Source organism: Sodiomyces alcalophilus (genome assembly GCF_042370955.1).
Source record: "Sodiomyces alcalophilus JCM 7366 unplaced genomic scaffold ACRALscaffold_6, whole genome shotgun sequence".
In the NCBI taxonomy this organism is placed as follows: Eukaryota; Fungi; Ascomycota; class Sordariomycetes; order Glomerellales; family Plectosphaerellaceae; genus Sodiomyces; species Sodiomyces alcalophilus.
Window position 1 is genome coordinate 364,167 of NW_027263537.1, and position 24,118 is coordinate 388,284.

A 24,118-nucleotide genomic window follows, 5' to 3' on the forward strand; every position below is an offset into this window, starting at 1 on the left:
CGATGATTTGTTCGAGAGCCTCCCAACCCCCACTTTCGACGCGATTTCGAAAGTAGCGCTTATTCCCCGGGTGGTCTTGAAATGCAGCGGCGAGGAGATCCAGGACAGCTTCTAATAGGTCGAATATCTGCTCTTTTTCCGATTGGGTACGCGTCTGGGGATCGTAGAAGCCCGAAAAGGACCGCAGGACGTCGAGGACTTTGTAGAATGCACGTAGATACCGGAAGTCGTCTTGGTGGACGTTGGGTGGTTCGAGAACTGCGACATGTTGACGGACTTGGTGCAGCACCCCGATCAATTTCGGGATACTGGGGTAGCCATTGGCTGCTTTGTAGTCGGCATTGGTGGCGAGCTTGTCGAGGAGAGCTCGCAAGATCTCGGCGGATTTGGACATGGACGGTGTCGAGGTCGAGGTCGAGGTCGAGGTCGAGGAACGCCATCGTCGTGGAAGGGTGGCCATCTTTGTTTCTATTGTACAACCAGCCTCATTCCACGCGCTTTGTAGTCGTCCCCAGCACCCTTCGAGGGTCTAGGCAGCGGTCAGAGCACTGTAGCATCGGCATCGAAAGGCGGAAAGCAGACGTGCTTGATCGCGGCGGAATCTGGGGATTTGCGTGAGGCGGCTGGACGTTTGTGGACCCTCGGGACAGCCCTAGAGTCAAATAGAAAACTGGCAAAAGAATCAAACCGTCCGAGTACAGCCAGGGAGGCCGCGTTGACACCTAGTGACTCTTCGTACGACGCGGTCAGAAGTTGAGCGTCTTGATGACGGGGGGGGAGCTGTCAGCCTCGAGGCAAGTGGCTTATCCTCTTCTCCTGTGCCTGTACGCGGTAAGTTAGTCCGTCAAGGTGGGTTGGATTTGTGGCGGTGCATCGTCTTGATATACTTATGTAAGCACGTACTGATTACCGGGGACACCTACCCCGGATTCTTCTCACCTTCCTGACTCGGCTCCGTGTCATAGCAAAGAAATCAGCTTCGTCGGGTGTAACTCAATAGTTACCGATGGGGTTGGGTAATACGCCTATGCCTACTGAGTATGTTCCTCCCTACCATTCACGCAATCGACGGTCAGTGATTGATTAGAGGCCACGTTGATATCTCTGGCGTCGTTGTCTGGGAGCAGTATCCGGATTTACATTTCGCAGCATCGGATTTGTTATGTCGTCGACTTCCACCTGTTCTTCTGATTATCTGATTACTTGGACCAAGAACACCTTATACGTAGACTACATCTGTTACTTTAAGTGGAATGTTATGGAGTGGACGGACGTTGGTACAAGGCCACTGCAGTAGATCATTGCACCGGATCACTGTCACCTTGCATCTAGATCATGCAACGATAGGACGCTTTACGGCATCGTCCAGACGGCCGGTCAGACCTATCTTCGTAGAGATGAAGTCAGTTCGTTCAGAACGTCAAGCATCGTCATCTCTTCTAAAGTCGCGTCTCATGGGCATAAAGCTCCCCGAAGTCCCCTGCCTCACCATACGTATATTGGTGGGTTGGCTCGTGACCTTCTCGAGGGGCACGGCCGCGGAAGGTGTCACGGGAGCTTTACCCTGGAAGCGACCTTGCGATAGCAGCGGAGTCCCGCAATTAGTGGGGATTCACCGGTCGGGACAGCTCTGACAAGATGTCAGCTCTCTCAAGGCGGGAAGCATTACAGCAAGAGGAATGGGCCAGAAAGAACTCGTTTTTTATGGATTCTCCTAACCCATGATAACGGAAGAAAGCTTGGGGCAAGTTCTGAACCCAGTTGCACTACTGTAAATTAATTTACAGGTTTGTTGGCCTTGCTGTTAGGTTAGGAACTTGATTCACGACAGAATGCCGAACTCGGAGGATCAAAACCATGCTATTTGAAAGCCGTGCAGACAGTAATAGTTACGGAGTTCTTTTCCTTGTTACGAAGTACTTCCCCTAAGCAGTAAGTATCGCGGGAGGTCGATGTCGTCACAGGCCGGAGGTCACCTGACGCGTCTTCATAATTGTTATCTATACGTATAGATGTCTTATGCTATCCCCGAAAAGTGCACCTCCGCTTATTATGGATCCCAGCTGCTTACAGTGTATGTAGGTCGGTATGTAGTAGGAAAACAGTGAAGAGAAGCTCCCGGGCTGTTGGCAAATGGTTTGAGGAACGCAAGCGACGACACTGTTTCGCCATGACTAGGCACCAACCTCGTCGTTCCGATCGCCTCATCTCATGCCTAGACATCGGGGAAGTTGGAACGTGACCAGTTTGTCTGTAAGAGACAGGAGCTGTCGAGTCAGCCTATTGGCTGCGCCCCGCTCACCCCGAGCACTAAGCCTACCTCGGCTAGCCAGGCAGTCGCCACTAGCTGCGGCCGATGTTGTTATCTTAGAGTCCGGGGTGGCGTGGGCCCGGGAGCACAGTGTTATCTTAAGTTGACTGTGTCATTTCCTATGATAGGTCTACCGTAATCATACAGTGTTTCTTCTTACGATAACACGGACTTCTCTCTTAAGGTTCGGCCACCCATGTGCCTGGATGCGTCACATACTTGGCCCTTTCCCCACAGCGTAACACCAGGAACACGCTGCCTCCTCTGCCGCCTCCGCCTGTACCCGTACCGTTTATCATCCCTCCTCATTCCGCTTCTTCTTCCTTCCTCTTTCCACCCTCCTCATCCTCCATCCTCACTTTCCCATCAACAACATCCGCTCCATCGTTTCCATCACCTCTTATCGTTCGTCGGAACCTCTTTTTTCTTCTGTTTTTGTTTTTGTAGCGAGTTTTCTGCGTCTCAGGTAGACCAGCTCGTTTTCTCCTGGTTCGGGTTTGCCCAGCATGAGAGTCATCTCCAGCGCCCTCGTTGTGGCCGCTGTCGCCAGCGCCGCCCCCTCGTTCTCCATCGACACCGTGCATCGCGATGCGGCACCCATCCTCGCGTCCGCGAATGCTGAGGCCGTTCCCAACTCATACATCATCAAGTTCAAGGACCACGTCACCGAGTCGAGTGCCGTAGACCACCAGAGCTGGGTCCAGCTTATCCACACCAAGAGCAATGACGAGCGGCTCGAGCTGCGCAAGCGCGGTGAGCCCGTCTCTGATACGGACCTCAACGGCTTGAAGCACACCTACAAGCTTAATGGTTTTCTCGGCTACTCGGGCCACTTCGATGAATCTACCATCGAGGAGGTTCGGAGGCATCCAGATGTAAGAGACCACCTAACCCCGACTTGACCAAGCGATTCCATTTGCTGACCACAAACCACCCCGACAGGTTGAGTTTATCGAGAAAGACTCCATCGTTCACACCATGGAGATTGTAAACGACGAGGAATGCAAGCCGGAGGAGACAGAGAAGTCTGCCCCCTGGGGTCTCGCACGTGTCTCGCACCGCGAGCGTCTCAGCTTCAGCACCTACAACAAATACCTCTTTGCCCATAACGCGGGCGAGGGTGTCGATGCCTATGTCATTGACACGGGTACCAACGTTGATCACGTCGATTTTGAGGGCCGAGCCAAGTGGGGCAAGACCATCCCCGAGGGCGACGACGACGTCGATGGCAACGGCCATGGAACGCACTGCTCTGGTACGGTCGCTGGCAAGAAGTATGGCGTTGCCAAGAAGGCGAACATCTATGCGGTCAAGGTCCTCCGCTCGAACGGCTCTGGCACCATGTCGGATGTCGTCAAGGGCGTCGAGTGGGCCGCTCAGTCCCATCTCGAGCAGGTCCAGGCAGCCAAGGACGGCAAGCGCAAGGGCTTCAAGGGCTCTGTTGCCAACATGTCGCTCGGTGGCGGAAAGACGGAAGCGCTCGACCGGGTCGTGAATGCGGCGGTTGAGGCCGGCATCCACTTCGCCGTGGCTGCGGGTAACGACAACGCCGATGCCTGCAACTACTCGCCTGCTTCTGCTGAATTGGCCGTCACCGTCGGCGCCACCGAGCTCGGTGATGTCCGGTCTTATTTCTCCAACTACGGCAAGTGCACGGATATCTTCGCCCCCGGTAGCAACATCCTGTCCACCTGGATCGGCTCCAAGTACGCCACCAACACGATCTCGGGCACTTCGATGGCCTCCCCCCATGTCGCCGGTCTGCTCGCCTACTACCTCTCTCTCCAGCCTGCTGCCGACTCTGAGTACGCCGTGGCTCCCATCACGCCTGCCAAGCTCAAGGCCGACCTCCTGTCGGTTGCCACGGTTGATGCCATCCGCAACATGCCCGCGGAGACGCCCAACCTGCTCGCCTGGAACGGCGGCGGCTGCAGCAACTACTCGTCCATTGTCGAGGCCGGCAGCTACAAGATTGGGGCCCAGCAGGAGGATGAGGGCGAGGAGGACGGTTTCATGACCATCCTCAAGGGCGCCGGGCAAGTGGTCGAGAAGGACTTTGATTTCCTCGCTGAGAAGGTGAAGAAGTTCTCGACCAAGCTTCAGGATATTGAGGGCGATCTCAAGGACCTGCTCAAGGAGATGGCTATGTAAGGCGTTTCTTCTCCTGACATGTTGCCTAGATAGTCTGCGTACAATTCAAGGCAAGGGTTACGCCAATTGTCGTCGCCCATTTTTCCTAACTCTGGTTTACACGGGACAATTTTGGCGGTTATCATTATTGGGATTCATGGATGGACCGGATGGGTGTTTTTGTTTTTCTCTTTTGGTACTCGTTTTGTCCTCTAGTTTTCTCTTTCGCTTTTGTATAGGTCGTCGACTTTGATGTCATCACCATAGGGTCCTCGGAATTGACTACTCAAGACTCACACATTGTTGACGCCCCTGGCCTTTGTGACAACCATTAGGTGAACCCCCTTTTCCTTTTTTTTTTTTTTTTTAAAAAAAAAAACCCTTTCCCCTTTCTCCAAAGCCTCGGTTGGGGTGGCTTATATCGGGCTGAATGGGCTTGCTTCTCTGCTTGTCCAAGGAGACTGACTGCCCACAAAAGAGTTCTGAAGAGTCGCGCCTCGGTGGGCTGGGTTATCGAGACACTCGTAAATCCGTACGTATCACGGGAGGAGGCGGAGCCCCGGAAGACTCTTGGGGAACCTTAATTGCGCCTCGCTCCAAGCAACAGTCCTACGGATGCCTCCAAGACAACAGAGAAAGTGTCGTCTGGTGGTAGGAGGCGCACCTTGTACCGAGCTGACTATGATGGCTGCACAGCAGTCTGGGATTTCCTTCCTGCGTTGTCGATGGTCACCCCTGACAACCCCAAACAGAGCAACTTGTGAGCCTACGATACCAGTGATATGGAGTACAGGCTGGAAGGAAAGGCCCCCTGACACATCAGTGAGTCCAGGGCTCTTCTCTGACAGTATCCGGCACGCGGGAAAGCAGTCCTCTTTGACGGCTCTCCGACTTATTGGATCCAAATAGCCTCCTATATTGCGCGCCACTCAACTTAAACCGACAATTTACGCTGCGTCCTCAAACTGCTCTTCTCCCCGTTGTTTTTATACGCTCCAGCTTCTCTTCTCCTGCCATTCTTCAACCCTGTATTGTCTGCTTCTTTTTGGGCAAGACAGTTAACGCACTATCCATCCATCTGCTATCTGAATTTTGGTTAGTTGTCGAACCGCCTTCCAACAGGAGTCTCGACATATTCCAGGGTAATCCCATCTTCGCCTAGGGCGGTCATTCCCCCTTCCTGTCATCTTTCTCCTGCCGTCATAACATCCTCAGTCTTCAGCTACTGGCCATCCAGGCTTCTGTCCTGATCCCCTATGCTACGGCGCAATCGCTCCATGCGCAGGTCTGGACTTGGACGGAAGAGGTCGACCGCCTCTTCTCGTTCCGAGGCTTCGCAGTTCGAGGGTATTGGCCTTGGTATCACTCGACGGAACGCTATGATCGCTGCGAATCGATGCTACCATCCCGTCTCAGAACGTCACGGCACTGCCATGGATCCGACGGCGAGGGATGATTACAGCGTCTCTGACAAGGACACCGTCGTCCGCCACCCCATCGTCCACCACCCCCCCGATTCCGAGTTACATCGCCGGCAGAGCATTCGCTTCGTCAACAACAGCCCCGGTCCCAGACGGTCGGCCAGTGGTCGAACTGCCGAGCGCTTCTCCTTTGAAACTGGTAGCGTTCATCGGTTCGATGTACTGAGAAGTGCCGAGAACGGAGCCTCGACCCGGATCTCGAGCAGAGAGTCCTATGTACCTCATCGTCCGACCACCTCCAGCTACACTGAAAAATATCTCCAAGACATGGCCGTCCACGAACCCAGAAGCTCTACCAGCCGGTACCAATCGACTGCGGGCCACTACTACTTTACCGGCGACGGCCTGTCCCCTCTCCAGCACCTGTACCATCGCTATAATGAAAATATGTCCCCTGTCGCCACGTCGGAAGCTCATCAGGCCCTCAGGGCGCCCAGATCCATGAGCTTTCTCAAAACACGTCAGAATCAAGGCGGCCCCTCACATGGCGGCAGTCGGCAGGCGAGCAATGATCTGGCTATACACTTGGCCAAGGAGAGGCTCCGCGAGCAAGTCCAAGAGCAGGAGAGGCTCGGTGTCCGGCCCTCCATGCTTTCGCAGTCCCTGAGAAAAGGGAGGGAGACGTCGACGGGGTTTCCCAAATCTCTTCGAAATCCCAGCAACGCTAGCGCCGGCATCTCACTGGACCGTTCTCCCTCCAACGCATTGGCTGTACCCAAGGAAGACGGCCTCCGGAAGAAAGCCCGAAAGGTTTCCAGCAGACTTAAGTTGAAGCTGAAAACCCTGTTCCGCCGGGGCAAGAGCGGCGAGGAGGTCCGCGCCGTGGCGGAGGAGTCTCAAAGCGACGAGCGGCCCCCGCCACCAGGCAACGAGTTTGGCACGGACGATGAGACCGAAGACGACTATATGAATATCCCGGTGCCTGAGCCAGAAATAATCACCTTTGGCCAAGTGCTCGCCCGCGTGCCTTCCATACATACGGCCCACTGCATCCAGACTGTCCAATCTTGCCGGGCGAGCATCGTGAGTGCTAGCAGCGACGAACAGGTCGCCGAAGAGAAATCCCGCGTGACGAGCTGGGCCACCTCGGGCGTGGAAAGCGTCGACAGCGACAAGACTTGCCAGCGTCTGGCCGTCATCACGGAAGGTGACGCGCAGCCCATGTCGGTGTACTCGGAAAGCGTGTACTCCCAGGATAAGCCGCACTCGGTTCATGCCGGCGAGGTGGAGGGCAGCGCCGTGAGGAACCCGACCGCGTATAGCCCGGCGACCATTACAAGCCCTCTTGCCTTTTCAGATGGGCCATTGAATGGTGTGCTTCCTGAGCCTGGCCACGACCAGGCTGCTTTGGACAGAATGGCATCAGGGGCGAGCTCGGTAAATTAGAAATCCCGCCTTGCCGCTCAGATGTCGAAGACGTGGGACAATAAAACAACAGAGATTCACTATGGCATGCCCAGCACACCCAAGTTCGTGGGCCACGTGCGAGAGCATGCGCATATAGAGGAGGAACCCATGTCACTCGAGCCATCATTCAGCTCGCCCAAGTCGTCGGGGCAGCAGATGGAAGCTAGAGTCCCTCCGGAGTCTAGACTGTCATCCTGGATAGCTGGGGCTTCACCACGGATCACGGACATGGGCATGGGAAGCATGGGCATACCGGCCAGAAACTCGTCACGACATGGGGCCTCTGTGGCTGGGCTTTCACTGGCAACCGGAGGCACGCAGCCGAGTCGTGGCGGTGGTGTGGATACAATGTCGGATTTGATGTACACCTCGGAGGAGAACAGAGCGCCGTATGCGTCAACCAGGAGCGCATCGCCCATCAAGCTCATCCGACGAGATAGGGCCAGGGACGCGGCGACCTCTGCTAGAACAAGCCCTGTCAGTAAATGGGTCTACACGACAGGGCAGGGGTCTCCGATTCCGCGCGACGAGCAGGCGGCAGCATGGCCCCGCCTTTCCCGGTGGTCGGCTGGGGAAGAGTCGCACGAGCCGAACACGCCGAAGGGTCTGGGGTCGAGCGATGGCAAGGTGAAGAACTCGGGTGGCCAGCGGATGGCGGATTTGTTCTTGAGCAAGCGTCGGAAGCACATTGAGGGCTGCGACGAGGTGGAAGCATTTGTCTGATTGGCATTGGAGGCGGGACGCGTTGGATTCCGGGTGGTGGTTTGGAGAGCTATGGTTCATGGAGTGCGTGGGCAGCATGGGTGCAACCTGAAGTTGGTTATGATACGATGGAACAGGATGGGTAGTAATATGGGTTAGTTGAGAGCTGAACAAGGCAGACGAATACCAGTATTATATGACAAAGAACGAGACGTGGTCAGCGAAGGCTCTCGGTCGAGGTGAGAGTGAGAATAGAACCACGGGATGTAGATTGATCGGAATTCGAAATTCGAACCTCTATGCGACGGCATCAGGAGGGAGACAGAACAGGAGTCAGCAGTAGTTTTTGTGGTTTCTGATATGGCCCCTCTGAGAGTCATGAATTGATATTGTTTAGATATGACAGCGAGAATCTAATGCGGTCGGTCTAACACCCCATGTCGACATTGCTCATGGAAATCAAGCTCACCCAATACCCAGGCAGGTCAGTTCACTGGGAACCCTGGGCAGGAAGCCTCCTGGTGAGCCAGGCCTCGATGTCATCAAGCTCTTCCAAGGCAGCGGAGTGAGGGAGGCCACTGGTGCAATATTCGTGTCAGCAAAGGGTTTCTCGTCTGTAATAGCCGATTCGTTTTGATTCCCTGTTCTCCCTCGGCAAACTGTCCTCACCATCCCATCTGCCATCGTAGACAAGCGCATTGGATAAGGGGAAACTCACGGGTAAAGCTTCAGGTCGACATCGTAGCCCAGCCCCTTGAGCATGTCGGCGCTCATGCGGCCGAGCTGCATGGGCACGACGGGGTCGGCGGTGCCGTGGGCCATGAGGACGGGGGTGCGGGCGTTGGCGTCCTTGCCGGGCTGCTTGATCTCTTCGGCGAAGCGGCCGCTGAGGACGAGCCAGCAGCTGAGGCCGAGGACGCCGGCGAGGCGGTGCGGGGAGGTCAGGCCGGCGAAGAGGGACATGGCGCCGCCCTGGCTGAAGCCGCCGAGGATGATGCGGTCGGAGGGGATGCCGGCGTCGATTTCGGCCTGGATGAGTTCGTGGAAGTACTGGGTGGACTGGCGCACGCCGGGCTCGTCTTCGTTTGCGCGGATGGCTTCGACGGTGCCGTCTAGGGCTTTCTGCGGGGGTTTCAACGGCGCGTGGTTACCAGGTTTGTTCCTCGTGATCTAAAGGGAGAGACGGTGGGGAGGATGAGACGGGTCTTTGAAAGGGGGGGGGGGGGGGGGGTAGGAGGAATGACGACGGGGGTAAACGATGAATGGCCCGGCCCGCTCTAGGTTTGTTGATTTGGATGAGGTCCAAGAGGAGGGCGATAGAGCGATACTCTTAGGGAGAGACGGACGAGATGAAGAAGATGATGGTTATGTAGAGGGGAGAAGGTCTGCTTACAATGTCAAACCAGCCCGGCATGACGGCGCCCCAGTTCTACCAACGAGTTAGTCCGATATGCGTGCATTGTTGGAGGCCCGGGAATATTCCCTTGTCCTCTTTTTCACCGTGTGTGAGAACCAAGGAGACATACCGCTGTAATGGGAATAGGAGGGGCATGAGGAAGGATGAACTTGACCTCGTCGAGGCGTTGACGACGTCTCCAGTTCTCGACGGCGCTGGCCCAGCCATGGCCGGTATCACCGAGACCGTGGGCAAAGATGACGGTAGCCGTGTGCCGTCCAGCGGCGGGGAAGACGAGGGGATTGGATTTGCGGTAGATGGAGGCCATGGTGGATGGGTCGGAGGTAATGTCGAGATCGAGGTCGAGGTCGAGGTCGGCTTTAGCACCGGGATGCAGGTTGTCCAATGCGGTATCGAAGCCAGCCTGATGAGGACTCAGAAGCGGAAATATGTTCTGACTGGAAAATAGAGAGCACCCCAGGGAGAGGATGGTGAAGAGACACAGGGAGATGCCTAGCTTTAGACGGCGATTCATGTGTCACGTAAGTGAGTGAGTGCATGGGTAGAACGAAGAGGATAGCAAGAATTTGAATTGATTTTTCCAATCCTTTTCTTCCTTTTCGACGAGAAAAGAAAAGAGGGAGTAGGAGAATTAGATGGGGGAAGAAATACCTCGTTTGATGGCTCTATTGAGATGCGTCTGGATGTCTATGGTCTGGGTTGACAGGGTTGACAAAGTCGGATAGAGGCGGGGAATTTCTCTATTGGCATCGCCGGCTTCACCGAATTCACCGGGGCCGAGATTACATAAGAGGAATTTCAAGGAGTGTACATACGCAGTACGTTGTACGTACCATCAGTGTGGTACATAGCATCGTGGACATCTTCCTCTTCTGCCAGTATAAGGGAAATTGGACGCCGTAGCCTTGTGATTGTTTCCCTTTACTCTATCCATAAATCATACCATGAAGAATCCATCGCATCGTCTTCATCTCCAGAACCTCACAATTCAATAGGTCTACGCCGTACTTAGTAGATTTCAGATACCTCGGTATGACATGGTAACTGCGTTCACCCCCGAGCGCAGTTACAAGGATGAATGTACAACGTACAACGTATGTATATGTACATTCTGCACCCCTCGCACTTGGCGCCACTTGCATGGTCCGATGACTTTTCTGTCCGCTCGCATCATCGGACTCGTACTCGGTACGTACCTACTTCGTATGAGCGCATGAGACGGTGCCGTGGCTCTCCGTTTCAAAGGATAATGCTGAACACGCATCACGAGAATCATCTTTGCAACACCAAACGAAAACTCTTACTATCCTCGATACTTTCTTCCTGGGCAGCCATGCCGCTCGAACCTCGTCCGACAAGCTCTACATAAACCTACACGCAGTCGAGATTTGCCAACTCTAGCCGACCGGATCGCGTCACGGCGACAACAAGAAAAATAACACCGCAAAAAGAGACAAAACATCAACATAACCACAGTCCATTAACCAAAGCCATTTCAACATCTCATTGCACGTCGTCCATCATGGCCGACCCCGTGCCACCCCGCGAGACGTCCCCAAGCCCGTCACAACTCCCTCCCGTACCAGGCTCGCCAACCTACTCCTTCGCGTCTACCGCGAACCGCCTATCAACCTATAACCTCCCTCTACCACCACCCCCCAGGCCTGCCCATGCCATCCTTTCCAAGACCGACCTAGACGCCTCGCAGACCGCCTACGCCGACCTGCTAGCCACCGCAAAGTCCTACCGCCTCGCCCTCGCCTCCCTTTCCGCCGCCTCCTCCGCCTTTGGCTCCGCCCTCGAGGCCTGCGCCCGCCTCAAGGAAGCCCGCGCCGAACCCATCGGCCCGTCCCCCAACGCCGCCTCCCTCGTCGGTTCCTTCCACACCGCCGCCTCCCCATGCTCTGCCGACCCCCTCCTCTCGGCCTCGGGCGTCCACCACCTCGTGGCCAACCACCACCACATCCTCTCCGAGACGGTCTACCGCAGCTTCGAAGTGCCCCTGCTCGACGAGCTCGACAAGTGGCGCCGCGCCATGGACGACGAGGAGGAGAGCTACGTCAAGAACGTCCGCGAAAAGAGCCGCGAGATCCGCCGCCTCGAGAAGGAAGGTCTCAAGCTCCACCGCCAGCGCCGCCGCGACGTCGGCCGCTTCCGCGCCCACCTCGTCGACCTCACCACCAAGCTCGACGGCCTGACCGCCCTCCACGCCGACCACGCACGCACCCTCCTGCGCGACTCCCAGGAGACCAGCTCCAAGATTGTCGACGCCACCTGCAGCCTCGTCCGCGCCGAGGTCGACATCTTCGAGTCGCTGGCCCGGAAAGGTTGGACCGGCGGTGGCCTGGACGACCTGCTCGAGCGAGGGCAGGATCTCTTCGCCACCACCGAGTTGCCCGACGACTATGCTGCCGCCGCCGGTGGTGGCATGGTCTCCAACGGGTCATCGTCCAAGCTGTTCAGCATTCTGCCGCCCCGGAGCATCCTGGCCGACGCGGGATCGGATGCGCTCGGCCATACGAGGAGCGACAGCTTGTTGGTGGACGACGCGGAGCGGTACCAGAGCCTCATGGGCGCCGCGGTGGCGTCGGTACCGTCGCCGCCGGCGGGAGATGGTGTCGATGACGATGCAGAGACGAGGAGCGTTTCGTCCAACTCTGGACGGAGCAAAAGACCCAAGGGGGCGAGGCCGTTTAGTCCGCAACCTATCCGGCGAAACCCGACGGATGTGCCGTTTAACGATACCCTTGGCGAGCTTACAGTGACCCCGGATGCGGCAGACCAGGAGATCAAGGCAGATGACGAAGAGGAGGGGGAAAGGGAAGGGGGAGAGGAGGAGGGGGGAATGGCAGGGGGAGAAGAGGAAAACAGCGTGGTGCAAGGAGGAGGGGATGCCGCGGAGTCGAAGAACGAAGTAGAAGAGGACGAGCGGGAGGAAGATGACTTGGAACACCAGCCATGGACGAACGAAAGTAGCGGTCTCTTGAGAGACGGCGATACGAAAGAGGAGGGTGAGCCTGCCAAGGAGGACGTGACAAGAGGGGACGAGAGTGACGAAGCTCTCCAAGAAGCTACGCAAGGGAACGATGAGGAGAGGGGCCGGTCGAGGGAACGGGATGTGGCTGAAGACCCTTCAGCTTCATAATATATTTTGATATTTATAATTCATGTAAGGCGTGGTGGGACATGGCATAGGTAGCGTGTCTATCTATGCTTCTTGTTTATGCGCTGTTTATTAGGTGCTTTATACCCCTTGCTCTATTTAGAGGCATTCATGGCATGGGTATGGTACGGATGGGCTAGAGACTTCTCTCGAAGTGAAGGGATGAGTCGATTAGGCGTTGATATACAGATTGATTTGATCCTTTCTCTAGTGTTTCCCCGTTGTCCTGATGGACGGAAAGTGTGTCGATGACTGAATAACCGCCCTCTCGTTCCAGACCACGTCCCATGCAATGCTGAGCTCATCCAGCCGCTGTTACTACAGGCATAAATACAGTTCAATAACCCGAATGGAGGTTGCCATGTTCAATAGAGATGCTTCAATCGACCTCGTCTTTTCGGACGCCCAAGATGCGTGCGCTAAGCAAAAGACCCAGACCCAACCCCCCTTCTTCTTCCGCTCTCAGTCATCGGTATCGGCGGCATTCACAATCTCCCCCTTGAACAGACGAAACGTTACATCCAACCACCATATGAACTTCCAGTATGGACTCGCCTTATCGTAGTCGAATTCGCCATTCTCCTTGCGCGGTACCTCGTTGCCAATCATGGCACCGAAGCCGCCCACAAACCACATAAGTATGGGCACCGCCGCGAGGAGCCTCGCCGTGAAACTCTGCGACGGCAGGTGCGCCTCGTCAGCCGACCGGAGCGTCGCGCGACGCGCCGTGGGGATCTTGCTGCAGAAGGCGGGATCACTTTCCCGCGGAGGCTGGCCCTGGCCGTTCGAGTCGGCGGGCACGGCGCCGGGCACGCCGTCTGTGATGGTGGCGGAGGAGACGACGGTGTTGGAATGGGAAAGGGTGCCGGTGTCGAGGGTCTGTGAAGAAGCGTGCGAGTCGGGAGGGGAATCGTCGCCGAGAGCATGTCGGGTACTACTCGCCGGGCGGGGAACACCGCGACGGCGGCGTGAGGTACCGAAACCGATGCCGTTATTGAAATTGTTGTTGTTAGTATTATTATTATTGTTGTTGTTGGAGAGAGTCTGCGACCGGTGGTTATCGTCGACGCCGGTGTAGGAACCCAGGGCGTCCGTGTCCAAGACGGGCACATCTTGGGCAGGTGGGTAGCCGCGGTAGGGCTCAGCGTAGACGAGACAGCCAAGGATAGACTGAGGACTCGCGTACATGGCCCTCTCGGCTGCCTCGGCGCTCTCAAAGGTGACCTTGACCCAGTGCTCCCCACCGTCGGCACGGTTGACCTTGACCTTCTCCTCCGGCGTCAGGGCGCGACGGCGCGTGTAGGCGGGGTCACGCAGGTCGCCCTTGTAGCGGCGCTGGTCGGGCGGCGGCTCGCGCGGGTAGTCCTCGCAAATCTGGCCGGCGAGGTTCTCGTAGTGGTTGATGGCGGCATACTGTTGCGCCGACGCCCGGTAGCCACGGAGGATGACTTCTGTGGGCTCCGACTTGATGAGCCGCTGGGCACTGGTCGACGGCGTGGCTTCATCCTGCTGTTGCTGCTGGCTGAGGAGGTTGTGGCCGCTCGCCTTACGTTGCGGCGAAGAGGATGAGTTGTTGTTGGCAGATTGGGACGTGGCCTTGTTGGCGATCCAGTCGCTGAAGATCTTGTCCGCGGCGGCCAGCGTCGGGTTCTCACGACGTGCTGGCGTTCCGGTCCGCGAGCGAGAGCGCCGCGTGGATTTCCCGAACGATCCCGTCTCTGCCACCCCTCGCCGGGCGCGAATGCTGCCGGAATGGCCTTCTTGACTGAGGACAATATTAGGATTAGCCATGCATCAACGACAAAGGGCGAGGAAGAAGGAAGCGCAAGGTAAAGGGTAACAGGGCAGGGCCTCGTACTGTGGAAAGACCATTGCATATGGTCTCCTAACGCCGTCGTCGCCTACGTAGAGCTCGTCATCTGGCACATTGTGCAGAATGAGTGGTGCCATGGTGGGTGGTGGAAGCCCAAGGCGACGGAAAGCGAATCAGCTTGGACCGGGACGCTGCAGGTTTGCGGGCGAAGGGAATAGAGCGGTGTAGTAAGGTCTTGGGTGCTGTCAAAGACTGTCGCGTCGTGTGTCTCCTTGATATATCGGATCGTGGTCGTGTCAGAATGGGAGGGGATTATTATTGTTTTCCATTAACAAAAGTTCAAGGTTGAGTCGCTCGAAAATGGAATATCGTCCAGATACTCCCGATGAACCTTTTTTGGCACTGGGCTCCCCAGCAACAAGCACTGACCAGCTCTAGTCTGGTACACGTACCTATGTACCTACAAGGTCTGGGCATGTCACGTGATATCGCATCGGTTCCGCAGCATCTTTGATCGCGTCGAGCTTTCTGGAATTGCCCACGTCACGTGTACTTAGACCTGATGTAATTAGTCGTCGGTGGGCGACAAGAGGTACAGTGACTCGCCATAAGTAAAGGGGTCTTTCCAAGATATCTACCTGTCTTTCAGAGCAAAACTAATACTGCGAATCACCCCGTGAAAAATACGTGGGGACTCAAGATGACGAACAAATCAGGCTCCAGTGAGACACTTGGAAGTTGATTGTGGCGTTAGATCTGAAAGTGATTCCTTTTTCGAGGCCATGCAAACCCCCGTGGCCTATACAGACTGGTTCCTCTCGTAGAGACCTCGCACTATTACAATAGTGACGGCAAGCTCGTTGATCCCAGTAAACAGACCATCTGCATCCTGTTCGAGTTCGTCGCGCCCCTATAAGGCGATAACTCGGTGCTTAAGATGCCCGGCTTGGATCCCGGCCTCGATATTAGGCGACCGCTTATCGAACCCGCTATGCATATAGACGATATTATTAAGAAGGTGGGGGACATTTTTATTAACGCGACCACTATCGGTGTCTCCCCTAGCCCCGGTTTCCAAATTCTCGAGTTATCATCTCTCCCGAGATATAGCATAGCATGTCGTCTCGCTCGGTATCGCGAGAGCGGCATCGCCCGCGCACGCGATCCCTCACGCCGCGATCCGACTACTCCGATCGCGACCATCGTCGCCGCGATTCCCTCGATTCCCGCCATTCCCGTCATTCAATCACACCGTCGCGCTCCCCGACACCTACGCCGCGTCGCAATGGCGGCCGTCGAAGCTATTCCCGTAGTCCTAGCCGACGTTCCGACAGCAGAGGTCGCAGCCCGACGCCTCGTCCTTCGCGGGGCACAAAGGTCAGTCACCACGGGGGCGGGTGGGCCGCACCAACACATCCAGCTTTGACCTTTGAAAACAGCTGCATTATTCGGAAGTATGGGCTGACCGATGGGTCTTGACAGATTGTTGTGGAGAGGTTGACCAAGAACGTAAACGAAGATCATCTCTACGAGATATTCGGCCAGTTTGGCCCAATCAAGGACCTAGACCTTCCCATTAATCGATGTGAGTAGCTGGAGCAGCTCGACCACCTTCGTTTCTACCCGTCGCAGTGTTTCGCTTGGCTTCCCCTCACCACTCCATACCTTGCCGGTGCTGATGATTTACGGTCCCTGCCACAAAAAGTCGGCGTCAACAGGGGTACAGCCTATCTTCTCTACGATCACGAAGCCGATGCCGAGGAGGCCATCGCCCATATGCATGAGGGCCAGATCGACGGCGCCATGATCAACGTGTCTATCGTCTTGCCTCGTCGCAAGATGTCCCCTCCGCCACCTATGGCTCGACGCGGCGCTGGCATTGACCCACGAGTTCCACATCACCACCCCCGAGGACCTGGAAGAATGGGCGGCCCACGCGGAAGAGGCGGCTGGCCCGTTGGACCGCCCCGTCGATACGGTCCCCGCTCTGACACCTATCGGCCCCGATCGCTCTCCCGCTCGCTCTCCCCCTCCCGCTCCTTCTCTCGGTCTCGGTCCCGGTCCCGGTCCCGCGCTCGATCTCGATCTCGATCTCCCCCACGTGCACCGCGCTCAAGAGGAGGCGGTAGCCGCTACCGAAGCCGCTCCCGCTCTTACTCGCCCTCAAGATCTAGAACTCCTCCTGGGCGGCGGGGAAGAGGGAGCCGCGGCCACCGATATAGGAGTCCTAGCCGAAGCAGCCATGACAGCTATGATGACAGATCTAGGGATGCGAGCCGAGGGCGCCGTCGACACTATTGATTAAGGAACCAAGGCGGAATCTCTGAGATATTGACTGCGGGCAAACAAACTTTGACGTGGAGGAGTTCGGGTTTGCTTGGGTAGCAAACGGTACTCATACCCAAGCAACGGGATGGCACTAAATGTTCAGGTTTTCTACGTAAGGCATGCGTTGCTTTGTAACACTAGGGGGCTAATTCTGTAGGTCGGTCTTGAGATCCGTTCAGCGAGATATTCGCACGTCCACCTGAGGCCAAAGCCGTGCATAATTTGATGGAGGAGGTATAGAGGTTTCCGGCTACCTCGTCGGCGAGCCTCGGATCATTATGGCGAATAGGCGAGAGAAGACCATTCGGCGTTCTAATTGACGACTGGGTTTTCCACACATCGTGGCCCGCGCGTTTCGCTCGACATCGACTCGCTCGTTTCCATGTTAGGAGGGATGATAACTTGTCGCTCTTCCCCTTGTCGCATCGGGGCCCCCTTTCTTCGACTAAGCACCGAAATAGTTTTTGATCAACGTCCTGCACGATCCAGGCGGCTTTGTGGTCTTTCTGGGGTGAAACCCTGTATCCCTTGCGACCGTCGATTTGGCGCCCTTGTTCTATTCCAAGAGTTCGGTCGCCCTTTGCGTTTCGCGCTTCCCACATTTTGCCTTTTCCGTCTGACGGCAATTGGTATCAGTAGCCGAGCTGCTATTCACGTAGGATGTTTCGCGGCTCGTGCAAGAGCTTGCTTCTGGTGGCAACTTGAACGAAACGACGCACAAGCGGGCTGGTCCGATTGCCACTGTTGAAGCTGTGTTTCGCCACGAACCAAGACACGACCCCTCCCATGATCAGGGGTACTGCCCTTGCCGATTGAAAATATACCCATGTCGGTATCTGGGGACGTTGTTATGGTATGAATATTCTCCAGTATTGCGGCGCCGAGGCCAGGCGGAACTGGAGCATCGGCTCCAGATCATTTTTTCCTTCTACGAAAAGAAAAAAAAAAAAAAAAATCACGACCCCAGCAAGTCTGCCAAGGACCACCTCTGCCGCTTTATTCGGACAGACTCTTTACGTTCTTCATGTTCCCCATTTCGCTCCCCAGGGAATCCAGACGACGAGATCGCCACGCCATGCTATTGGATGCGCGGTTTCGTCTCGTCTAGGTCAGACAGCATGAAAGGTTACCCTTTTTGCTCTTGGTGGGTTACGTGGGGTCGAAGGAATGGAATGATGGGATGCGGCGGTGGCCCAGTACTCTGGCACGGCACGGCTGCCGAAGTTGTCCCAACCCCGGTTCCCCGTTCCTCCACTGTCGTCTCGTCTCTTTGACACCTCTGCTTCAACTGCATGACTTACATCCCGTTTGTTTGCAGAGACCTCCCTCTGACAACAGCTGCCCAAAGGCACGTGCCTTGGGTCATGACCCACATCCATAGACAGACACCTCGATCAACCGCGAACCCCATGTCCACGCCGCGTTTGGTGGGTTTACCGCGAAGGATAGATCACGACGACAGAGCAAGCTATACTTAGCACCTTGAGGCAACTCTGATGGTGGGATAGCCTTCCCTTGCCCTACAGGCTCCTTCTCTCCCCCACCCAAACTCCCAAAAAGACCCCCTTTGATGATGCTCAATGCCAATTATATCTCCTCTCGGTGGTCTATCGCGGCTAGCGCTAAGCGCGGCATCCGCATCGCTTGGGCTATGGTGGGACCGCAGGAAGAGACGCGATGCCGGGCCACAAGCGGGATGAGAATGAAGGCCGAGGCTTCACTTTCAACCCAAAGGGATTCTGCTAGCGCGCATCGAACTGGGACCATGCCTTCTTTCCACCTATCTAATCGTCAACAGATCATCGTCGAAACCCAGTGAACCATATGGGCTGCAAAGATGGACGTCAGGCCCCTAAAAAATCCTCGTCGTAACTGCGCTCCTGTTGGCTGATGAGTAGAACGGGTTCGAATGTGCCACTGTCGTGCTCTGCGCTTTCCACGGCCATCTAACAAGGTGGCCAATCAGGCCCGTCAAGGGCATTCACTACGGCAAACGCAGCCTCGTCTACAATCCTCTCCAGGGGCCATGTACGTCATGTCCTTGACTGTGCCGCCGGCCATCGGCTTCTCCTGCTCTCTCCTCTGGTGCCACGCCCTATGATACCGTTGGGGTCGGCTCCAATTTGGATACAGATGACGCCGTTGACAAAGTGTCCCCATCAGGATGCCAGTCAAGCGTACGACGGACGACCTGTCATCGAGACTATCACGTCCATTATAGTGCACTTCTTCATTGCGTCCGGTGAGCGACCGGCTGGGATATGATGTCCAGAGCAGAAAGTCCACCTAGGTCATCCATTCGCGAGCCTGGCCGTCCTGGCGTAGCCAACATATATTTGAGCCGCCCGTCCTTTCTTGCGTCTCAACCCTACAGCTCTGCCTTCATGCCGAAGCAACTATACCATCTCCAGGGACTCGACTTACTTAGCTACACGATGGATGATGCCATGGCGTATAACGCAACACGCAGCCGCGGATCTTCCGTCGCATGTCCCATATCTGCCGACCCCATCAGTCGCCCCGGTCATACAACTTCAACGACCCTCCTTGGGCCCGATGTCTACCCTGCCACCGATGTTGACCTGGTCATGTTGTGTGACGATGCATCCGAGCTCGACCATACTCTCGGGCTGGACCACGCCTCTAGCTGGCCTGGCTGCATGTCGGACTCCGAGCTCAGCTACTGGCCTCAACTCGAATCCATCCGAATCAACGAGGCTCCCCAGCCCAGACCACCACCAACTCCGCCTCCTCACCCGCGCCCAGGCCCCAGGCAACCCGCCCCCCCGGATGTTCCCACTCCCCCGCGCTCTCCAACCCATGCGACTTGGGCTTTCTGTTAGACTCAGCCTCTGGGGGTCCTTTTCTCTTCTTCTTTTGATTTCTTCGGCTCAATAGGCGGCGTTCTTGGAGCGTTCCTCTGGGCTGGAGTTACTCGCAGCGAGGGACCAGATTTCAATGCCGGAATACACTGCTTTGTGTCACGTATACCAACGGTTGGTTCCCCCTCCCTTTCCCCTTTTACCCCTTTTGGGGATGACGCACGATGTACGGCATAGAAACGGCGAGAGGCAACTGGGACTGCTTGACTGACGTGACCATGCAGTCGACGCCGTCCTGTGCCTCGGGGGCATGGTCCTAGACAAGGGCCGAAGAGAAGAAAGAGAAGTCAGAGAAGGGAAGAGCTATAACTTGCTTTTACCGCTCCACCGTACGTGCTGTGCCTCACATCTGCAGACCTTGGCTTCCTGACGCCCCGCTATTAGACTCTCCAACAGGCTAACCGACTCTTACCAGACTAGATATCCCCTCTGGTGACCTCAATGGCACTCTGTCTGCGAACTATCTGCCGATCACGCTGACGGTGGTAAATCTCGGGAGCAGCCCCAAGCCTGCTTTGCTCCTGGTCCAGGATTCGGGAAAAGGCGACTTGCATCGCGAATTCTCAAATCGGTCCTCTTCTGGCTGGCGACCGGAGTACTTTGGCAGTGTGGCTGTGAATCTCAAGGGGGCTTGCTTTCAGTTTTGGTTTTCTGTTCCTTTCTCATTCGTTCTTGTCTTCCCTTCATAAGGTGGTCAGTTGTGGGATCCTACGAGGGGATAAGGCCCGGCTCGCAGGTCCCCCTTTCAATTAGAGGCGCGTTATTCCGACTACTATTTGGCTATTCCAACTATAGTTCTAATTGGATCTATCTGTCCTTACGTCGCGCTCGATGATCGGCTCAATGTCTTCAGTTACCTTCAACCGTGTCAAGTGAACGAACTCCATCTACATTGTCAATCTACGCGGTACGTTTCGTTACCTCGTAGTAAAAACAAGATATCTGTGAGCGTTTCCCTTTCTGTTGCCGTTGACGAGGGGGAAAAACCAAAAATGGTAGTCGGAATAACGGGCCTCTTCACATCACATTTCTACCTATCTGCGCCGAATCCCTCCGTGTCATTTACGATCATCCTCATGGGCAGTTTCCGATTCTTCCATGTGTGAATGTTTACTGCGATGCGGCATTCTCTTGAACCCCCCGAGAGCTCTGATGGTCCGCCATAGTATCCAAGGAGGCGGCATTCGTGGCCCCGTGGAGACTGGCGACGCCAAGGCTGGCAGTGCTACGAATATAACAGAAGCTGCCGACTGTCGTCCTCGAACACGTCTTGTCTCACCACATCCCCGGGCCCCGATGGAGGGACAAGGCATCTGGGATGGGGGTCACGACAGGAAAATACCCGACGACACAACTCATGACGGAGTTTGGTGATACGAGGTGCTCCGTTCCGTCTACATCACCCGGGCCAGGCAACAACGACGACGACGACGTTGACAAAGACGGAGATAAAGACAAGGACGTATATATATAAACTATATCGGAATAACTAAGTAGTATAGTTGGAATAACGGGCCTCTAACTTTAACTATAGCTCTATTCCCCGGGTTTCTGTCTTACTAAAGCCCGGTTTATTAGTTATCTTAAGCCCCTATATATTTTTAACGGGTGATTCATGGTATTAGTTCTGCTCTACAAGACTGGTAGACATCTTGGCGACGCACCCATACTAGCAACAGGTCTTCCCCCTTCACTTGTGGCGAGTCATATCAGTAGAACGAAAGTCGAGCTGCATGTTACACCCAACTAGCCCCGTTGGACGAGTTCTTTGTGCTGAAATTCCGTAGTCTGAAGAATACTCTAGATTGCATTGGCGTGCTTTACGTGCCCAGATACGCTTGCTTGTTATCATCCGGCGTGGTGTTGTGTGACGTGGACTGGGTTTCCTCCCACATGTTGACCCTAAGGACGTGGCTTAATTACGACTCTTCGTGTAAACGAATGTCGCCATTTTACTTTGAACTTGGCATGCGTTAAAGACTTCCGTTGACTGTAGTCGCCGGCTCGGGCAGTAGACGAAAACACTGGAGCACCTCGCGTGGTAGCGTCGTGTTTATACCGAGTAACAATGGTTTAATATCGGTGCCGTATTCGACTTCCGCCGCGCTGTTTCAGCTGCGAGCATCATGCCAGGAATCGATCATGGTCAAAAGCCCAGCTCGGCTTCGAGGAGAACCAGTCCGAGGCTTCCCACCCTTATATTACACACGCGTAAGGGTGGGGATTCCGCAAGATGGGCAACGAAGCGGAAATCCCAATGGTTCTGGTTCTCGCTGTCTGTTCCCGTATGGCGTTCATGGCACTCGGCGATATTTCCATCGCGTGGGACGTAGAGGAGCATCCTCGCCTTCCACGGCAACTACGTAGTATCAGTCAGGGGAAGAACGCCCGGGAGTCTTCGTACAATCTGTATTTCAGGGTCCTCAGCAGGTCACTGTCTGATGGCAACATGCTTCGCGTCTTGAACGGGGAACCAGTCGACCGCTGCTGATGGCCGAGCGCAATCCAGTGTACTCGCAGCGTAGAAAATCGGGAGCACCGGAACACCCACGATGCAGAAGTTGGGTTGTGGAAGAGCGAGAATATTCAGATGTTGCTTGGTCCAGACTGGAGAATCTCGGTGGGAGACTTCTTGCCCCGGTGTAGGTTTTCTCGGTGTCCGCAGAACGTCTTTGCGAAGACGCAACTGGAGTGCCATCTATGACCCATGAGCTAGCCGTCGCTGAGAACCGAAAACTGCATGGTGGTGGCCTATCCGAGGCAAAACCACAGTCAGCATAGTCGTACAAGAGACAGTCTCAGCCTGGACGTTCAAAGCATCTGTTCCGATTGACCAATGGTCTCACCGCCGATCAGGGTTTGAGACATGACGCGGGAGAGTCCTGTGAAGCTGGAACCTGTAGGTCACTTGACTCGAACCGAAAAGTATCCAAGACGAGGGGATAAAGACATCGCCGTTGAGGGAGTGAATTATCGTCTTTTTCCCTTTTGACTTTCTTTCTCGGCTAACTTGCGCAGTGCAACCCAGCTAATCTACACATCTAGATGTAATGACAGCCGTTCCATTTAATGAACGGCGGGCAAGGGGCGAGTCCCTGAGCCAAGGCGTTCCATTTGGAGACTCTGCTTCGTACGCCAGTCGATACTTGATAGACTTAGACTGTACGTGTTGACCGAGACGGAGATGGTGAGAGTTGAGAAGTTCACCACGTGCTGATGCAACGTGTAGGTACTCGGAGACAACGGAGAAGGCGGGACAGGAACGGTAGCTCTGGGTTGCCAAATCAGGCTAGTGCAAGCGCCACGAATAACGACTTGTATGGTAATACCTAGACAGGGACGGCGTCATCGTAATGCAGGAACATCGAGGCTAGAAAAGGCAAGGAAGGAATTGGTGCGCCAGCTAGAGTCACAGGTGGGCCAAGACTCCCGCTGATTTTCAGTGGGAAGGAGGAAACCGAGGATGCCAACAAGGAAAGTGGGGGAAGGGGAGAGCGTTTCTCGTCTATTTTATCCGCACACCCCCGCCCAATCCAAGATACCACAGCACTTCCTTCTTCCCAAGGCAGAAAATCGAACCAGTCGAGCTGGGCTAGGCCTTGGATCCATGGGCGCGTCTCGGGCTGTACCCGCAAAAACGAAGCTGAATCTGCATATACGACACATCGTTGTACGATGTACATATGTATGCATACGTTGTATGTACAACGTATGTACGTTGTATCTGCCCTGCACTCAAAAATTACGACACAGTGCAAGTCTACCCTTGTTGCTCCCGAGTTCCCAGGTACCTCTGATGTTCCTCTAGAATTCAGTACATAAGGTACAATCAGGCACTCGGCTTCGCGCCAAAGCGCTATATTTATCCGTTGTCGAGTTAGCGTCTTGGCCCCCTGTCGTCACCACACCGCAGTGCCTGGTGTACGGATACCAATCTCGTTTAGTTTCGCGTCCTGCCCTCCCACTGCGTAGCTGGACATGGGTCTGTGAGCGAGCTTCCCTCGTTTCTCCTTTCTTCTTCCTGTCTTTCAACCCCCCTCCCCCCTCACCGGTGTAGCTGAATACGATGAAGTAGGGTCTCATGTCACTCGCTTAACTCTGATCTCCCGCTTGCACGTGCTTTTGTTTGTTACCTTGAACTCCAACAGCCATTGACAGTCAAGCTGTTTCCTTCACGGTCTGGGCCCAATATCGCCTATCGCTCCTCCTCCGGCGCTCCCCTCTTCTTCGTTATTGTACCTTGTCTACCTCCATTTTCCGTCTTTTTGAAAGAGGAAAAAGCTGGCTCTGGCTCACTGACTTGACCCCAATCCCCTCTCTTCAACCAAAATCAGGGCAGCCAAAACGGGACAGGCCAGGCTTGACGACACATTCCGCTCCACCCGCTCTTTCGCATACGACGTGTCCTAAACCTCTCCAGGCGGACCTCGAGAAACACCTGCTTCGGTCCATACTCTAATCCCTGATCAAACCCGATCCCTCAA

At 55.4% G+C, this 24,118-nt stretch overlaps 9 protein-coding genes across 9 annotated transcripts; 6 read left to right on the forward strand and 3 right to left on the reverse strand.

Annotated features, from left to right (window-relative positions):
* The first annotated feature begins 2,610 nt into the window (after nucleotides 1-2,610).
* Nucleotides 2,611-4,786, forward strand: ACRALDRAFT_1041737 (uncharacterized protein). Its single transcript, XM_071015229.1, has 2 exons — nucleotides 2,611-3,186; nucleotides 3,254-4,786. Exons 1-2 carry the CDS (start codon nucleotides 2,818-2,820, stop codon nucleotides 4,460-4,462), a joined length of 1,578 nt encoding a protein of 525 aa, XP_070873008.1. The 5' UTR covers nucleotides 2,611-2,817; the 3' UTR covers nucleotides 4,463-4,786.
* A 1,034-nt stretch (nucleotides 4,787-5,820) lies between these two features.
* ACRALDRAFT_1081216 (uncharacterized protein) lies at nucleotides 5,821-7,308 on the forward strand (the record flags this gene model as incomplete). Its single annotated transcript, XM_071019118.1, has 1 exon — nucleotides 5,821-7,308. One exon carries the CDS (start codon nucleotides 5,821-5,823, stop codon nucleotides 7,306-7,308), a length of 1,488 nt encoding a protein of 495 aa, XP_070873009.1.
* A 252-nt stretch (nucleotides 7,309-7,560) lies between these two features.
* Nucleotides 7,561-8,301, forward strand: ACRALDRAFT_1062957 (uncharacterized protein). The gene has a single exon (XM_071016700.1). The coding sequence runs from the start codon at nucleotides 7,678-7,680 to the stop codon at nucleotides 8,050-8,052; it is 375 nt and encodes a 124-aa protein (XP_070873010.1). The 5' UTR covers nucleotides 7,561-7,677; the 3' UTR covers nucleotides 8,053-8,301.
* Nucleotides 8,283-10,144, reverse strand: ACRALDRAFT_1062958 (uncharacterized protein). Its single transcript, XM_071016701.1, has 5 exons — nucleotides 10,100-10,144; nucleotides 9,558-9,944; nucleotides 9,425-9,460; nucleotides 8,750-9,153; nucleotides 8,283-8,609 (listed from the first exon to the last, which is right to left on the reverse strand). The coding sequence occupies exons 2-5, from the start codon at nucleotides 9,753-9,755 to the stop codon at nucleotides 8,522-8,524; spliced, it is 726 nt and encodes a 241-aa protein (XP_070873011.1). The 5' UTR covers nucleotides 9,756-9,944; nucleotides 10,100-10,144; the 3' UTR covers nucleotides 8,283-8,521.
* Nucleotides 10,145-10,970: 826 nt separating this feature from the next.
* ACRALDRAFT_2028511 (uncharacterized protein) lies at nucleotides 10,971-12,593 on the forward strand (the record flags this gene model as incomplete). Its single annotated transcript, XM_071020532.1, has 1 exon — nucleotides 10,971-12,593. One exon carries the CDS (start codon nucleotides 10,971-10,973, stop codon nucleotides 12,591-12,593), a length of 1,623 nt encoding a protein of 540 aa, XP_070873012.1.
* A 480-nt stretch (nucleotides 12,594-13,073) lies between these two features.
* On the reverse strand, nucleotides 13,074-14,561 carry ACRALDRAFT_2028512 (uncharacterized protein; the record flags this gene model as incomplete). Its single annotated transcript, XM_071020533.1, has 2 exons — nucleotides 13,074-14,376; nucleotides 14,470-14,561. 2 exons carry the CDS (start codon nucleotides 14,559-14,561, stop codon nucleotides 13,074-13,076), a joined length of 1,395 nt encoding a protein of 464 aa, XP_070873013.1.
* A 949-nt stretch (nucleotides 14,562-15,510) lies between these two features.
* ACRALDRAFT_1075915 (uncharacterized protein) lies at nucleotides 15,511-17,466 on the forward strand. Its single transcript, XM_071018445.1, has 3 exons — nucleotides 15,511-15,801; nucleotides 15,907-16,009; nucleotides 16,130-17,466. Exons 1-3 carry the CDS (start codon nucleotides 15,541-15,543, stop codon nucleotides 16,723-16,725), a joined length of 960 nt encoding a protein of 319 aa, XP_070873014.1. The 5' UTR covers nucleotides 15,511-15,540; the 3' UTR covers nucleotides 16,726-17,466.
* A 1,673-nt stretch (nucleotides 17,467-19,139) lies between these two features.
* On the forward strand, nucleotides 19,140-19,645 carry ACRALDRAFT_2054091 (uncharacterized protein; the record flags this gene model as incomplete). Its single annotated transcript, XM_071021697.1, has 1 exon — nucleotides 19,140-19,645. A coding segment is annotated over exon 1 (453 nt), but the record flags the coding sequence as incomplete, so codon positions are not given.
* A 2,113-nt stretch (nucleotides 19,646-21,758) lies between these two features.
* On the reverse strand, nucleotides 21,759-23,300 carry ACRALDRAFT_209457 (uncharacterized protein; the record flags this gene model as incomplete). Its single annotated transcript, XM_071022674.1, has 11 exons — nucleotides 21,759-21,797; nucleotides 21,844-21,993; nucleotides 22,039-22,056; nucleotides 22,084-22,332; nucleotides 22,365-22,385; nucleotides 22,429-22,454; nucleotides 22,481-22,524; nucleotides 22,571-22,643; nucleotides 22,674-22,923; nucleotides 22,970-23,232; nucleotides 23,264-23,300. 11 exons carry the CDS (start codon nucleotides 23,298-23,300, stop codon nucleotides 21,759-21,761), a joined length of 1,170 nt encoding a protein of 389 aa, XP_070873016.1.
* Nucleotides 23,301-24,118: the final 818 nt, after the last annotated feature.

Excerpts from the sequence above, each read along its gene's own strand:
- ACRALDRAFT_1041737 (XM_071015229.1), top strand. The coding sequence starts at position 2,818 with ATGAGAGTCATCTCCAGCGCCCTCGTTGTGGCCGCTGTCGCCAGCGCC. Across the intron at positions 3,187-3,253 it reads AGGTTCGGAGGCATCCAGAT|GTTGAGTTTATCGAGAAAGA; the intron begins GTAAGAGACCAC and ends CCACCCCGACAG.
- ACRALDRAFT_1062958 (XM_071016701.1), bottom strand. The coding sequence starts at position 9,755 with ATGGCCTCCATCTACCGCAAATCCAATCCCCTCGTCTTCCCCGCCGCT. Across the intron at positions 9,461-9,557 it reads CTCCTATTCCCATTACAGCG|AACTGGGGCGCCGTCATGCC; the intron begins GTATGTCTCCTT and ends ACTCGTTGGTAG. Across the intron at positions 9,154-9,424 it reads TGCCGGGCTGGTTTGACATT|AAAGCCCTAGACGGCACCGT; the intron begins GTAAGCAGACCT and ends AAACCCCCGCAG.
- ACRALDRAFT_1075915 (XM_071018445.1), top strand. The coding sequence starts at position 15,541 with ATGTCGTCTCGCTCGGTATCGCGAGAGCGGCATCGCCCGCGCACGCGA. Across the intron at positions 15,802-15,906 it reads GTCCTTCGCGGGGCACAAAG|ATTGTTGTGGAGAGGTTGAC; the intron begins GTCAGTCACCAC and ends GGGTCTTGACAG. Across the intron at positions 16,010-16,129 it reads AGACCTTCCCATTAATCGAT|TCGGCGTCAACAGGGGTACA; the intron begins GTGAGTAGCTGG and ends TGCCACAAAAAG.
- ACRALDRAFT_1062957 (XM_071016700.1), top strand. The coding sequence starts at position 7,678 with ATGTCGGATTTGATGTACACCTCGGAGGAGAACAGAGCGCCGTATGCG.